The 15540-nt window shown below is 41.3% G+C and overlaps 1 protein-coding gene across 1 annotated transcript in view; it reads right to left on the minus strand.

Annotated features, from left to right (window-relative positions):
- The window catches only part of ctnnd2a (catenin (cadherin-associated protein), delta 2a), a 287463-nt gene that overhangs the window by 73093 nt on the left and 198830 nt on the right, over positions 1-15540 (minus strand). Inside the window, exon 15 of the mRNA XM_069666943.1 lies at positions 9994-10207. Coding sequence (XP_069523044.1) covers positions 9994-10207 — 214 coding nt within the window. The remainder of the gene's footprint in view (positions 1-9993; positions 10208-15540) is intronic.

Genomic DNA, 15540 nt, shown 5'->3' on the forward strand with positions numbered 1-15540 from the left:
GCTCCAGATGTTGCGGGTCCCGGATGGCAGATGTCATTCATTTACACAGTAACCACAGAAATAAAATATGGGAACAAATCAGGGCAGTCTTTGGTCTGTACGCAATGGGCCGTGTTCATAGGGGCTGTCAGCCAGCGAAAAGGGATCCTGTTCATTCTACAAAAGCAGAATATTTTCTCAGGTCTTGTTGGATGCAAATGTTATTGAATCATAAGAGTGACAGGGAGGTGCATGGTATTGATTAGGGATACCATTGGAAATAAAAGCAATACTGGAGTTGAGCAAGACGACACATTTCTTGAAGCTGAAGGAAGGTTAGAGAAAGAAACAAGAAACATTATTCGACTAAAAGATGGAGATGGAGAAAAGGGCAAGGACAGGTTGTGTCACTAATACTGCCTCGCTTCACTGAAACACTGTACACAAACTGCCATGGAGGCACTGGGTGTTGACAAGCAGCCAGCTTTGTGTCGCCAACAGCAATGCCAGTCTCGACGCTTTACAGTATACTGCACAAGTGTCACTCATAGTAACAGTCTGCCCATGACAGACAAAGGGATAGGAGGAAAAATCATGCCAAGGATAAGACACTGAAGGAGAAAACAATGAGAGGCAGAGAATAACATCAAAGAATGTCACATGTTACAGAGGGAAGAACAAATAGGTTAGTAAACAAGGTGGGAAAATGACAGCCATCGACAGACTTAAGAAAATCAACACAGCAGTGTTAAGGATCAGAAAGGCTTACTATTAATTAAAGTTAGTTTCAAAAAGAAAAGTAGGTAAGGTGTTGCAGGGGTGAATTAATTAGAATCAAAGAGGGAGAAAAGATCCAACCAAGTATTCATGCAAGTAAATATAAAGATAAAAAAGGTGAATGTGAGAAAAGTTGAAAAGAGAAGAGGGCGGCGAAATTGAAAGGGGACGTGTGTGTGTCTGTGTGTGTTTGTGTGTGTTTATGAGAGAGCTTGAGAGGACAAGAAGAGGAGGGTGATAATAAGGCGATAACCTTGTATGGTGTTTGGCAGGAATCAAGTGCTTGCACTCTAAATGTGTGTGCGCGTGGGAGCGCGGCAACTTTGCCTTTCACTTTCACTAATCAGCCTCTTGTTTCAAATCTCGAGTCTCTCTCTCTTCCCTTTCAATCTCCCCTCCTCTCATGGGCTCTTTTCAAACCAAGATAAAAGCCCAAACGTCCACAAACGCACAGATACACTCAGTGGCACCCTCAGCTCGGGTGAAGAAACGGGAATCGGGCAAACCACTTCACGTATAACCTCAGTGCTTTCAAACATCTATTTCCCTCTGCTTCTGTCTTTCTTTCTGTTTCTGCCTGTTTCACAAGCCGGGCGAGTTTGGAGTGTGATTGCAATCACATTAAAACAGTGTTGTCTCTGATGAGCCGACAAGAACCTGTCTACGCACTTGCAAAAAAAAAGGCACTCAGCTGGATTCTCTAGCCAATAAACCTGCACACGCACACACATAAAAACACATGCAACACACACATGGGCTTGTGGGAGGGTGGGGTTATGGTGTTCATTTTTTGTAGACAGAGATTGAGCAGAAGGAAGAAGAAACACAAAGGAATAGACGTCTCAGTGTTTTCTAGGGCAAGGACATTGTGTCTGCCACTGTCTAACAGTGGCCAAACTCAAGGCTCAGGCACACACAAACCCAAGCGCACACACACACACACACACACACACCTGCCTGCTCTAGAAACATAGATCTGTAATGCTTCGCTAAGCCCAGCGTCCTTATGGGTATAACATCAGGTGACCATCAGACAATGACATCATGCTGGAGCCTATGTGTGTCTGTCTGTGTGTGTGTGCGCGTGCAATTTCATTTGCTCTCTCTGGCTGTCTTTATCTCTTCCTCTCCTTCCTCTGTCTCGTTCCCCTTAGACTCCTGACGGGCGTTTTGGAGGAGCTGGGTGGTTTGGGGAAATGGGGAGATGATTGCATGAATTCATGAATAAATGAAGGTATGACTTGTAAGGGGAGAGTGAGGCCTGTTAGGCCTCAAGTGGCAATGTTTTATTAAACAGCCTTCATCTGTGTGACTCGATGTGAATTAGCTAGCCACGGGGTCAGAACCTGGTGATGAGTAAAGCCATAGACGACAAATGACATACCTAATGTGTCTACAAAAAGCCGCGAAAGAAACATCAAAAAAGTAATATCATTCTGGATAACATTATAATCGGCAGCAGGTTAACAAATGTAGTTCTACCCCCCGGGGTCGGACAACTTCCCAGCCAGCAGTAGGTTAGAGGAAAAACATTTGTCAGCACCAGGTAAAGTGGTGTATCGTGGGTAAACTGTCACAGCCTGTACTCCCACCTAGACCTCCCACAGAGAGAATCCAACAGAAGACATTTCCTATCACCAACAATTTTACAGTATAGTAGCAGTAGCAAAATAAGTCATCCTGGCATCCTGTTTCCCCACTGACTTTATTATCAACTTAATAACTTCAATTGAGCTCTGTCCTCAAGCATTTTTGAAAGAACGTTACAAGCTTTGACTTAAAGATATAATCATGAAGATTTTCATTTCACTAAATGTCTGTTCAGTCACTATCTATTGCCGAATAAGGTAACACAATGGTGATTGTGCCTACTGATGAAAGCCTTTGCATTTGCAGTATAATGGACTGGGTATTATGGACAAATACAAGCGGCGCCCAGTTAGTTGCGCGTTTTCCATCACCCAGCAGTGGTTGGTGTGCCAGAGAGGGTTTCAGAGCTAACGCAACAAACGCACGTGTGTAAGGTGGCTGCTTTAATGGTCTCAGCAAGCGTTGCGAGTAAACAGTAATCTACTATGGCTGCAAGCCAACCGTGGACGTCTGGATATCTGGGAAGTGTACTCACACAATCGCTGTTTATCCCCATAAGGTGTCGCCACATATAACAAAACTGAGATCTTCAAGATTATTAATTTAAAGGCCTAGTTCGCTGATTTTCAACCTCAGTCCTATCATGCTATTATGGAGAGCTAATACCATTATGGTAGAAAAAAACAAAACGCTTCATCTGGCGGAGGCCAGGGAGCTTGCTAAACTACACTTCCTCAATCTAGGACACCAACCTCCGATGTCATATCTCGTCTCAAAATCGTTTGAAATGTAATCTGCAGACCTGAAGATTTTTTATATTTCCGCTGGTATCTGACAGTGGCTGTTTCCAGGGGTGAATTGCTTCTTTAAATTTGAGTGGCTTTGGAAACACCATTATAGTAGGTGGGAAATGGAGATTTGGACATCTAAATGGCAGTAATTTATGCCTTGAAGGAAAAGAAATCACAGTGAAAAGTTTTACAGTATTGGAATGAGCAGTATTCTTCCAGTGTGTTGATTTGTTGTTTGAAGCAGCAATACGAAGGTCACTTCAGTATACACTTGTTTCCTCTTTGTGATGCTTTCAACACTTAACTCTCTATTTGCATTCTAACAGTGCTGAGCAAGCTGTGGTAAACAGAATCAACCTCATAGAATAACAATCAGCACTTTCACTAAGACCTTAGCAAACATGTGCTTTGTCTCCAGTTTTTAAATGAATCACAACTATGACTAAAGTTTGCACAAAATCCCACATTCAGAGCCCAAGACTTTTCAGTAGCTTCTCAGCTCAAGTCATGTAAAAGCAGGAAGCTGCTGCAGCAGGGTCACGTCATGGTCCACCGCCTCAAGGTGAGCCCAAGAGAAAGGATAGCATCTCCTATTGACACGCAAAGCCCCAGCATCAATCAGACTTTTACTGACACGCCCGGAAGCCCTGACTTTGTCCTATCTACCTCATGCTGAGACCCGGGAAGCCAATAAAGCTTGTCTATATTTAAACTTGAGAACCGACAGGGAGATGAATTGCTGAGGGGAGGTTTTTTCCGGTCACCAAAAAAACAAGAAAAAAAACCTGTGCCTTGTTTCATTTACACAGACCTAAACAGATTCTTTAATGAAAGAGAATAGGGAAGTGCTTTGACGAAGCTGACAACACAGAGGCAGTAATGAGGAGGCTGATTTGTTATGACTTTAGCACAACCACTTTTTTTCTGAGTCTTGCAGTTGAGGATTGTCTATTGATGTGATGTGAGTGTGCACCGCTGCTCCCGAATAACCTCTTGTGGTCACCAACTGCCATTCAAGGTATTTAGCCACCAATTAATGCAGAAAGTTAAGAATTGAGAGGAATTCTGTTTGGCAAAGCAATAGATCAAATGCTTTCTTGCTACACATCAGTGCAGTGGTGCTTCCATTGTTTATATAGCTTATACTGCATATGCTCCAAAGACTCATCTGGTAGCTGCTGAACACAGTTGCAGATTTAAACAAACGTTGCATCAATGTCGCCAAATTCTTATTAACAAAATGGACACATAATTAAATCTGTGCAATTGCAGCATAACATCTTTTCAACTCATTTTACTCATTCCCTCTAATTGTAACAAAAATACTTAAAACACATGCCTAATTGAATTACCAGCTAATTATGCAACACTTTCAAGTGGTGAATTACAGCTCCAGCAGGGTGTTCCACCAGGCAAATGAAGATACACTTCAAAACATGGCTGCAGTGGCATGAAAGAAGATGAAATGTGGAGTTAAATGCTAAGTACAAGAGTAAACAAACAACAGAGTAGAGTCATGCATGACACTGTTTCACTCAGCCGGCAGGCAGAGAGAGCCAAACAGAGAAGGGCAAAGACGTGTGGAGTCGGGGGAAAGAGTGAGGGGAAGATATAATTTCACAGTGTTTGTGTTTATGCATGATGACTATTTATAAAAAGCAGCATGACTTGTGTTGCGTTTAATTCATTTGTTAATCTGCTTAAAGACCACACACAAATATGTGCACCTTCCATCTCCAAGCTGTTTTAATCTCTGAGTTTCTCCATTACTGTAGAAATGTTCTTTAAGGTGCCAAAATGCTCCTATAGGTGAAGTCTGGTGACAGTCATAACTGACATGTTTAGCCTTGTGTCAACACTGTATGCTCCTGTGAATTTTGATTGGTGCACCTTCTTGCTACTTTATGTGGAGTAAAACGAAAACTTGTTTACAGAGGAGCAGGATTCTGCACACAGAGCGTGGTGGAAATGATCTGGTTAAATAACATCCATTGATTGATTTAGTAATCTTACCTTTCCTCCCTTTTTTTCTCCATGTTTTTCCTTACTATGTTGTAATTTCTGCCTTCCCTTATTTGTCATCTCTTTCTCATTCCATTTCCTGAATGGTATTTTTACTATCTTTAACATAAGTTCATTCAATCCAATGACTGTATGTATAGACGGACGACAGATGACCCCCCCATGATAGGCTGTGGTGACGTCATTTGGAGCTAGAGTTGCGCAGTAGAGATCTGTAGGTGGAGCCGCCGTAGCCACTTACCGCTAACCAAAACACACACTTAAATTACCAATTTTTTGTCAGTGTTTTTAACAACAGAACAGCTTCTTGTGTTGGTCTGAAGCAGACGTTCACAGAAATGGAAACTTCAATGACTGTAGTGATTGTTTTAGTTACGTCTCCTCTCGCCGTTCCTTCTCTGCTCTGCTAATCTGGAACAGATCGGCTGCAGGAGCTGTATTTGTCAACAGAGCTGTCAATCATCCTTTTCACAGCATCAAATAACTAATTAAAAGTAAATTTCAGAGAAAAATGAACACTTGGCCATAAATCAACATGATAATAACTAGCTATAATGACAGAAACCATGTTTGAGAAAAATTTATTTGACGTGTATTTTGATTTTATATTTCCACTCATGTCCCATCTGTTAACATGGAGGAGGCGGGCTTTATGACCTATACTGCAGCAGGCGCAGGGGGCGCTCAAAATGTTTTGGTTTCACTTTTAAGGAGCTGTCATGTCGTTCATCTTTTTATACAGTCTGTGCTTCAATCTTTAATGCATTGTTCTGTGATTGGCTGGGAAAGACTTTAGGAGGTAAGGTGATGTAGTTGTATATAGAGTTAAAAAGTCCATGTAAGGTACATGTCAGGAAGTCTGAATGGGTCAAACACAGAACTTTCACTTTTACAGGGAACAAGAACAGCAGCCTCCTGGGTGAAAGAGCATTCTGGCAAAAAGCCCTGAAGGAAAACTTTAAGGTGACCAGAACTAGCCAATCACAGCACAGTAAGGTGGGACTAGATGGAGTACCGTTGGGGGGGGGAAAATAACACATTTTATTTCTTCCTCCCTAGTCTCCAGTGGGCTGTTATCAGTATGCGAGGGGTCTGTGAAGAGGGAGAAAAAAGTGCTCGCTGGCTTGCCGGCTGTCATTGTGTGATCCTCCGCGGCCCCTTCTCCCCGGAGAGAGGGTGACCTATGAGGATGGGTCTAGGGATGGATGTTTGAGTGTGCTTGTGCGCGCGTGTGCTTGGAGATGAGCTTCATCCCGCTGAGGAACAATGTGGTCAGAGGTCAAATTGAACATGAGGGGGCTCCACCAAATCTATCTCGGTATCTAGTGTGTGCATGTGCGCATGGGTTATGTGTGGATTTGTGTGTTTCTGTGTGTCTGTTTGAGTCTATGTTTGAATGAGTGAGATTGTACTTTATCTTTAGGAATGTCCAATCCTCTTGTAGTAGTGTGAACATGTCTGATATTTCAGATCTTGGTGCAAGGGGACTTTGTAACAATGGTGATAAAACTCCAGATGCTCAGATACTCCAGACATTTTTGTTCAATGTGGCGGAAGAAACTGAACCAAATAGATAAAAGGCATGTATATAGTAGGGATGGGCACAGATATTCAAATACTCGATTATTCTAAATGACATGGGTATTCGACTATAGCTGTAGCTTATGGATTTTTTTGTTCATTAAATATGATTTGAGCATGATGGAGAGCTTGGTGTCGGCTGTTTTTTGGCCCGTGCATGGCTCGAGCAGGAATCTCCCTGATGATCATGATGTGAGGAGACGAGGGAAACAAAAGTTTGCCGTCTCTGTCCCATCAACAACTTAATTTCACTGTCAGCAAATACACTGATACTTCCTTTTGAGGAATAACGCTGTTGTGCGTCCCTGTGTGAGTAGCAAACAGTGACTTGTGCGCTGTGAACACATCAATGTATGCCAATCTTACTAATGCGGCCTTTAAATAGCAGAGACTGTGTCGGGTGAAAAATAGCGCTGTGCACTTTGGGCCTGGTGTACGATAGGGCCCCATGGCTGGGGTGGCCGCGCCTTCTGCCCCCGCAGTTGGCCTGCTACAAGTGCAGTGCGCATGCACCGAACGCGCATGCAGCCTGTTACAGTTGCTCCTGTTCTAACTCTTATGTATAGAACTTTAACAGATATCCAATTTTTTTTATATATTCGAATACTAATAGCCCTTTGATTGCCCATCCCTATTATATGGATAAAGAAAAGAACAGTGTGAAGAGGAAAGGGAATAAGACAGTAAGAATATTAGGATAAATGAGATAACAAAAGAGGATTCAGTCTCTTGTGTTTTGTCATTGGATCCATTGCCCATACTCTTAACAAACCAGGGAGAGCTGCTCATTGGAACATCTGCTCGGCTGCTAGCATCCAGGCTCCCACTCATCACTTGTCATGTCTCACTCAATTCATATAAAATGTTGCCAAGACTTATTTAGCCTGTCTACCATTAATGTATGTCTTTGCCATCCATGTATGAGACATCATTATGACTAGCTGAACTTCATTAGTGTTACAGATTTGAACTTATAGACTGAATCTAATGACAAATATGCCCAACACAACTCACACACACACACAGACACACAGAGGTCCATCATTATTACCTGTCCTGAGGCTGGTGAACCAATGTCAAGCTGGAAAATAACAGTGGCTGCACTTTTAGATTACATATATGCTCTAGGTGCTGTATGTGTGCATGTGTGTGTCTGTGTTATGGGAGAGAGATATGGAGTGCATGTGTTAGTGCAGCAGCACTAAAGGGCCTCTAGTAGACTATTAAATTCTAGTGGGAGGAATATTGCTAAATATTTCAGGAGAAATCGAGATCAAATTATAGCATATCATGTAATATATCTGTGCGCTGGTGGGTGTTAAAATGTATCTATACATCTTTTGCCCACACAGATAATTTTGTGTATCTCTACAATATGCACTTTACATCTGAGTATGTTTGTATGCATGTCCATGTCTAAGTTTGTGTGTGTAGGCGTGTGCACTGCTGTATTTGAAGTTGAAGTTGTACAGCTCATGCCCTCAAGGTTAAAACAAGTTTGACCAGTGATTGTAAAACAACACGCTTGTTGGTAGTGACTTGAATTTGTAATGGATATACTGTATATTTTTGCCATCCTCTGCAGGCACCCTCAAAGAAAAGAGAAGGAAATAAATTGCATTACAGCTTAAACATCTGTAAGTTAAGAGGAAAAAAACATCTCTAAAGAGAAACAACGTGTAAAGAAATAGTTGGCTGCCTTGATACCTCCTCTGCACACTTTCCAGAGGTCATGCCTAAGAGTCCTATTAGCCTGTTAAGGAGAACTCTGGTTGAATACAAAATATCATTGGCACATCAGAGATGGCTCAAGATGAACAGCCTTGGTGTCTGCATAGTGAATAGTAACCTTTTCTGAAGAGTAGTCCTTCAGTGAAAGTTAAATGTATAAATTGTCCATGAAGTAAAATCATTCAGCTCAACAAATATTGGCACTGTCAAGGTGGATAGAAACTTGAATACACTGAGGTCATGTGTACATAAAACAGGAGTTTGTGTATGGGAATGTGCATATGAACATGGCTACTAAAGGTAGGTTGTTGAATTTAACAGAAAAACGCCATTAGGTGAGCTTCAGTCAGCATCCTGTTTAAAACATGTCATAAAGTGGCAACCCTTGAAGCCAATGATACCACAAACTGCAGTTCCTCTCACAGCCACTTGAGGTTGTCTCTAAAAGCTAGTTAATCCCCATTGACCCTGATACTATTGCACAACTTTACAGCAATAAAATGTTACAACTCAAATCAAGCTTATGTCAATAATACTAACAGACATTTACTTTTTTATATATCTATTCATGTTTGCTCTAAATTAGAAGGTATCCTTTCCGCACTAACCATTACTGGCTTTTGAGCATAGCTCTTCATCTATCTAATTAGCAAGCAATTAATTAGCCTTCTACTTAATTTTATAACTCTGACTCCAACTTTGCTTTGAAATAATAACATTTCTGACTGTAAAAACCAAGATGGTTTAAAATATTCACTGAGAAAGCATTTTGTTACCGATAATAGCAAGCAAGAAGCTGAGGTTAATTAGTACGCTGGCAATGCTGCATGGATTTTCAGGTGGTTGATTCACAATCCTTATAAAGTTATTTGCAAATGGCAAACTAGCCAATTTACCTTGTCCACTCACATTTCTTTTCTCCAAATTAGCTAGCTAGCAAAGTTATCAAGCAAGCTAATATTAGCTTACAAAAGTAAATTAAGGTCTCATGAATTGAAAAACCTCCGGATGTTGACCCTAGCTTAACCCTGTTCACACATTTCTATTTAGTAAAAAAGACTCACTAGATAAAACTATTTTTGTGATTTGTGTTGCTCTGATTTGTAGGGGGCTGGTTGTTTGTAGACTCCAGTCTCCTTTTCTTAGATAATAATGGCTATTATTGCCAACTGTTGGTGCTGTAGGAGGATGCATAAAAGTTATTTGGATTTTCCTGCCAAAATTGTCCACGGACCTTTAAATAGAAATCCGTCCAAATATGGTTTTAATTTTCTTACTTTACAATCCATTCACAGTACCAAACGATTGTTATATGTAACACCATGAGCTTATCATATACTATTCACTCATTTACATACACATGTTCATTTCACACACATACACACCCACACGCATATACATGCCATTATACCCTGTCCTTAGAGAGAAGCAGAGTCATATTGGAAAGTAACTGTGGCTACACCGTGATATACATGCTAGGAAGGTGAGGTGTCACTTTTGTAAAAGTATAGTAATACCGCACCTGTGACCAGCTCTCTGATTTCCACATCTCCAGTCTTCCTCAGCAGGCGGACCAGCGCAGGAATCCCACCACAGTTCTTCAGGGCAACTTTGTTCTCGTCGTTGGCCTTGCCGTACACCAGGTTCCTCAGGGCTCCGCACGCGCTACGATGAACCTCGCTCATCCTGTGGTCCAGTAGGTCGACCAGCAGCTGGATGCCTCCCTGTCTGCGGATCTGAGGAGCAAAGAAATTATATTAAACTATGTCTGGCAACAACAAATTTTCTCTACTTAGATGGAAATGAACCTCCTACATCAAAAAGTTGTTGGCCAACAGTTGGGTTATTTGTCTATGCGTGTAGTATCTTGTCAGAATGTGTGTGTGTGGCCTACAGCATCTCACAGTCCTGCCAATCAGATTAACAACCCGATGTGTACTAATTACACATAATATGACACAGCTAATGCCTGTGCTTTCACAAAATGACGCCTAATTACACAGATGACTAAGGGAAAGAGCTGTGACACCAGCTCTATTTATGATCTCACAGAACTACATTATTTTTCTCTCTCTCCCTCGATCTGCTGTTGGAACTGACACATCCTGCTTCTTTACATTTCTCCTTTATATACTTGTCAGCTTTTCTCTGCATTTTAATACACGTTATATCTGCTTCTGTATGTTTCTGTCTGTCATTGTGTATCTGGACTCACACATTACTACAGACAATTCAGGCTTCTGCTAACCAAAAAGGAAAAAAGGTGGGCGGCACAGCGGTTTCTTTAAATAGACAACTAAGGCTCAGTTGCTTTATATAACATTATCTTACTATAGAGTAATATAATATCGTCAGGCATACTCTGTTTCCTCCCTTGACAACTTCGTTAAAGACCTATATTTCAGCATGCTGGAAACTTTTAATGTATAATAATTATGCACACATTTATACTACGTCTATTAATTAAATGCAATATTCAAATGTACTGATATTCTAAATTTCAGCTGAAGGTCAAGATTTAAAAAGACATGAAATTTGAATAAACAGAAACATAGAATATGAAATATGTCTGAAAATGTTAAAGTTAGTTTGCTAAAGTTTTGTTATGAATATTTAAACAAAACTGCCAACATTTGAAATGCTAATCCATATGAAGTTTTTCAATGGCGGAAATTGCAGACCTTTATATTTCACTTTTAATTTTAACATTATATAGGGATAATGAACAATATGATACACTGTGGGGTGCCACTAGGGGTGGGAATCGCAGGGTAACTCACAATACAATACGCGATACGTTGCCCACGTAAGAGATAATACGATACAGCGGTTCTTGCGATAATTGATATATTGCAAGACAATCACATAATGATACATCACGATATCTGATTAACTCAAGAATGCAAAATGCCTCTAAAAAGGTGAAGTGCAGAATTAATGTATTATTTGCTGCAATTTGGTGTCATAGATTTCGACACAGATTGAGATAAACAATGATGCGGTGACTCAAATTGGCAGGGAGATCTGTTCAGAGCGCTGAAAAAAAAAAAAAAAATAATATTTGGCGCAAGCAATATGATAATTGCACCACACCAGTCGTGACGGCGATTTATTGCAATATCGATTTTTTGTCCCACCCCCACTGTGGACTATGATTATAATGCACTGTGGATGTAAATTAATGTAGTGAAAGTCAGTGGCGTTAAACATTGTAGTTTATAAGTACAAGAGACTAGCCTTCATTCTTTGTGTTACTGTTTTACCTATAGACTGTATAAAAAGATGGACGACAAGACAGCACCCTAAAAGTGAAGCAAAACCCTGTCTATCGCCCCCCTGCTGATTGGCTGCAGTATAGGTCATAAAGCCCGCCTCCTCCATGTTAACAGATGGGACATGAGTCAAACTATAAAATCAAAATACAAGTCAAATACATTTTTCTCAAACATGGTTTCTGTCATTATAGTTAGTTATTATCATGTTGATTTATGCCTTTAAGTGTTAATTTTTCTCACAACTTTAGTTTTAATTAGTTATTTGATGCTGTAAAAAGGATGATTGACAGCTCTGTTGACAAATACTGCTCCTGCAGCCAATCTGTTCTGGATTAGCAGTGAAGAGGAGGATTGGCGAGAGGAGACGTAACTAAAACAATCACTACAGTCATTGAAGATTCCATATCCATATATTCCATATGCGAACGTCTGCCTCAGACCAACAAAAAGAAGCTGTTCTGCTGTTAAACACGCCAGCGTGCAGGATATCTGCTGGGTTTTTATGTAAGTTAAGTGTGTGTTTTGGTTAGCGGAAGTGTCTACGGCAGCTCCACCTGCCGATCTCTACTGCGCAGTTCTGGCTCCAAATGATGTCACCAGCTCAAGATGGCAGCGCCCGTCACAGGGGCTATTTTGGCATGAATTTCTTACAATGAGAGCAGATGGAGACGTGTCGTCCATCTTTATATACAGTCATTGGTTTTACCCAGTTCAATATTTCTATGTGAGGTATTTCAACAAGTGGGCAGAGAAGAAATTTTCTCTATCTCTAGACTGCACAATATGTATGTAACCACCTCTTTTTACATTGTAATTGCTGTGTTTACTATTTAAAGACACACACAAATACACATTGAAGCAAAACAAACAAGCCAATCAGTGTAGATTTATGAGTATATCTTGATTCTGTGAGAAGACGACGCAGTAAAGACTGTTAGCCCAGTAGGGATTGCAATGAGGGCACTTTGGTGTTACACATTATGCCTTCCCCCATGCTGCAAACATTGCCTTCTCCACATGCTACTAGTATTTAAACCCTCCTGCCTCGCCTATCCACCGCAGGGATCTTCATCTGCCTTAGGGGGCCAAGGAGCTTAAAGCAACCAGTGTTTAGTCCAATCACCAGGGGAGTGGCACTAATCACCAGAACAAGGCTGCTGTGATCACCAGGAGACGAGTCGGACCACGGAAGAAACATCTAGCGTGTGTGTGAGAGGAAGAGAAGGCAGGAGAAAAAGCCCGCCTGTCAAGCTTCCACTTGCAAATCCTCTCAGGAGAATACTGCAACAGGCAGAGTTACTCAACCGGATAACTCAAAAAAAGTTTTTCATGGTTAACTGCGTAATCAGGCTTCTTTTTTTAGCTTTTATTTTTCTGCATGTTCTCCCTTAAACCCGAGATATTAACTTCTACCGCAAGTTCTTAATGCCTGTTTAATCATGAAAAAACAGAGCAGATGGTGGAGTTTACATTACAAAAAAAACTTGACAGGAACAGTAAAGTGCAATACACAGACTTCCACGCCTTTTCCTGTGATTTCACCTGGTAATTGTTTTTTCTCCTGCGGACTCACACATCTGGCATGAGTAATCCAAAAAAAACCGAGAGACTAAGAGGAAGAAAAACACGTCAAAGCAGTGTAAAGTCTCGTTTCAGTTTGATTGCTTCAAAGGTAAAAAAAAACGTTGGATGTGGGCGAGGTGGTGAGAGAGGGAGCAAGGGGTAAAGAAGTGGAATAAAAACATAAGAAAGTGAAGGAGGGCAGAGAGGGGGTGGAGGTGTTTGATGACACAGCAGGAGTTTATCGAGCAAAATGACTTTGCTTATCTATTCAATTAAAATGGATTAAGGGATGCAATGAATGGCAAACTAACCTTGCTCCGTTGGCCACACAATTTCCTCAACCTGATTTACTGTCCCTTCTATGCCCTCCAGTCCTCACCTCTTCTCCTCCCCTCTCTGCTCCTCTTCTCTCTCCTCTTTATGCTTGTGTCACAGCTAATCTGTTATTCCATAAAAGCCATAGTGCTATTACTCCGCATTGCCTCTGAGCTACCTACATGGCTTGCCAACCCTGTGCCTATTCCTCCATTGCATGTAAAGAAGATTAGAAGCGCAGATTGATTTGTCTTTGTCTCCCACTGTTCCGCGGCGGCCACGGCTATTGGTAACCCATAGCGACAGCATTGCCGTGGTAACAGTTAGCGGCGGTGACAGATGGGATTGTGGGAATCAGAGGTGCTGCCGGTGTAAGAGCTGGCAGTGGGATACACGGGTGACACATACCTGGGAGGGTGGCATGGGAAGATTAACAAGTGTGTGTGAGTCACCACATATGCAACGCCAACACTAATCAGCAGCATACTGTAATCAGTTTACTGCTTACACATGAGTGGGGTGAAGATGTGTCACACCTTTCAACCTTTAGCAGTCACACATACAAGGGCGTTTTTTAAAGCGACACTTAGCTTAGAGAAACTGCATTTTAAAGCTTTCAACCTTTGGCTAATTGAGTTCTTGGCCCTAAGCTAACAGTCCCCTCTGGAGCATTTCAAACTGGGCCAAAAAACCGGCAGTGACCTTTTGTTACCTGATGTTATTCTGAGGCAGGGACACGGCTAATTTTACAGCAGCATCAACACTCGGATTCACAGCTGCCGAAATCTACCTTGACAAATAAACTAAAGGCTCGACGCTGTTGTTCAAAGACGGAGACAACAGAGAAACCGTTTCTCCTCACAGCAGGGGATAAGGAAATCCCAATGCGTGAGTGCGTACGCGTTGATGAGTGGGTGGTCCTCGGTAGTTCTAACTTATTATCGTGGACTAACATATTACCATTTCAAAAGGGGTTTTCTGTGTTTCTTAAACCAGATTATGGAGAATGACAGGATATATTGCAGTAGAAAGTGATGGATCAGTAATTCTCAGTGCTTCAGACCAGTGAGCCAAACAGAACATGCCAGACATATTCTCTAAAGGTAACCTGAAGGGCAGGAAGACCCCGAGGCAAGGGATTAACAACAGTTTTGCTTAAGCGACATAAAAGAACATCATTGTTGGGAGTTGTTTTTCTCTTCCAGAAATATGGAAGAAAAAAAAAAGAAAAAGGCAGAGGAAGTTATTTTAATTAAAGAAGTCATTGATGAATTGCTTTGCATATTGCTGCCAGTTGTTAAGCACAAAGTTTCTCACAGTGATTAGAGCAGAAAATGACACAAACTGTTTGCACTGTGTTTAAAAAAAGAAAGATTATTATTGCAGTATTTGCCGTGGATCATTCGCCGTATCTCTCTCATCGTTCATGCTGATGTCTGTTGAACGGATGAGCTCGCTGTTTGCACAGTTCACGGTCTGAAAATCTAAAACCAGATTTTATGCCATATTGACTTCCCATTTACTGTCTGTAACAACAAATTGTAAAACCGACTGTGATCCGTAAATCTACATGCAATAGAATCTAATCAGTACCTGTAGGAACCTTGTATTTTTACTATGCTGCATAATCAAGCAGATCAGCTGTAGAAAAAAGGAAAAACTTCATAACATAAGGTGGGAGGAGGAAAAAAAACTGGTAATTGATATAAAAATAAAGCAGTGGAGGCATACATTAATATGTGAGGTGTGAGCTAAGCAAAATAGGTAAAGCCGAGAGGGGGAGAGGGGGAGAGGGGGAGAGGGGGAGGAATGACACAGAGTCAAGGGGCACGTTCCTCTCCCTTCAACCGCTCTGTTGGATAAATGGATATCGACAAGGCTGCTACCCAAAATGAATTACTGATGTGACTGAACTT

Source organism: Semicossyphus pulcher, unplaced genomic scaffold, assembly GCF_022749685.1.
Source record: "Semicossyphus pulcher isolate SPU_LCO1_2020_fin unplaced genomic scaffold, fSemPul1.0.p SCAF_18, whole genome shotgun sequence".
Classification (NCBI taxonomy): domain Eukaryota; kingdom Metazoa; phylum Chordata; class Actinopteri; order Labriformes; family Labridae; genus Semicossyphus; species Semicossyphus pulcher.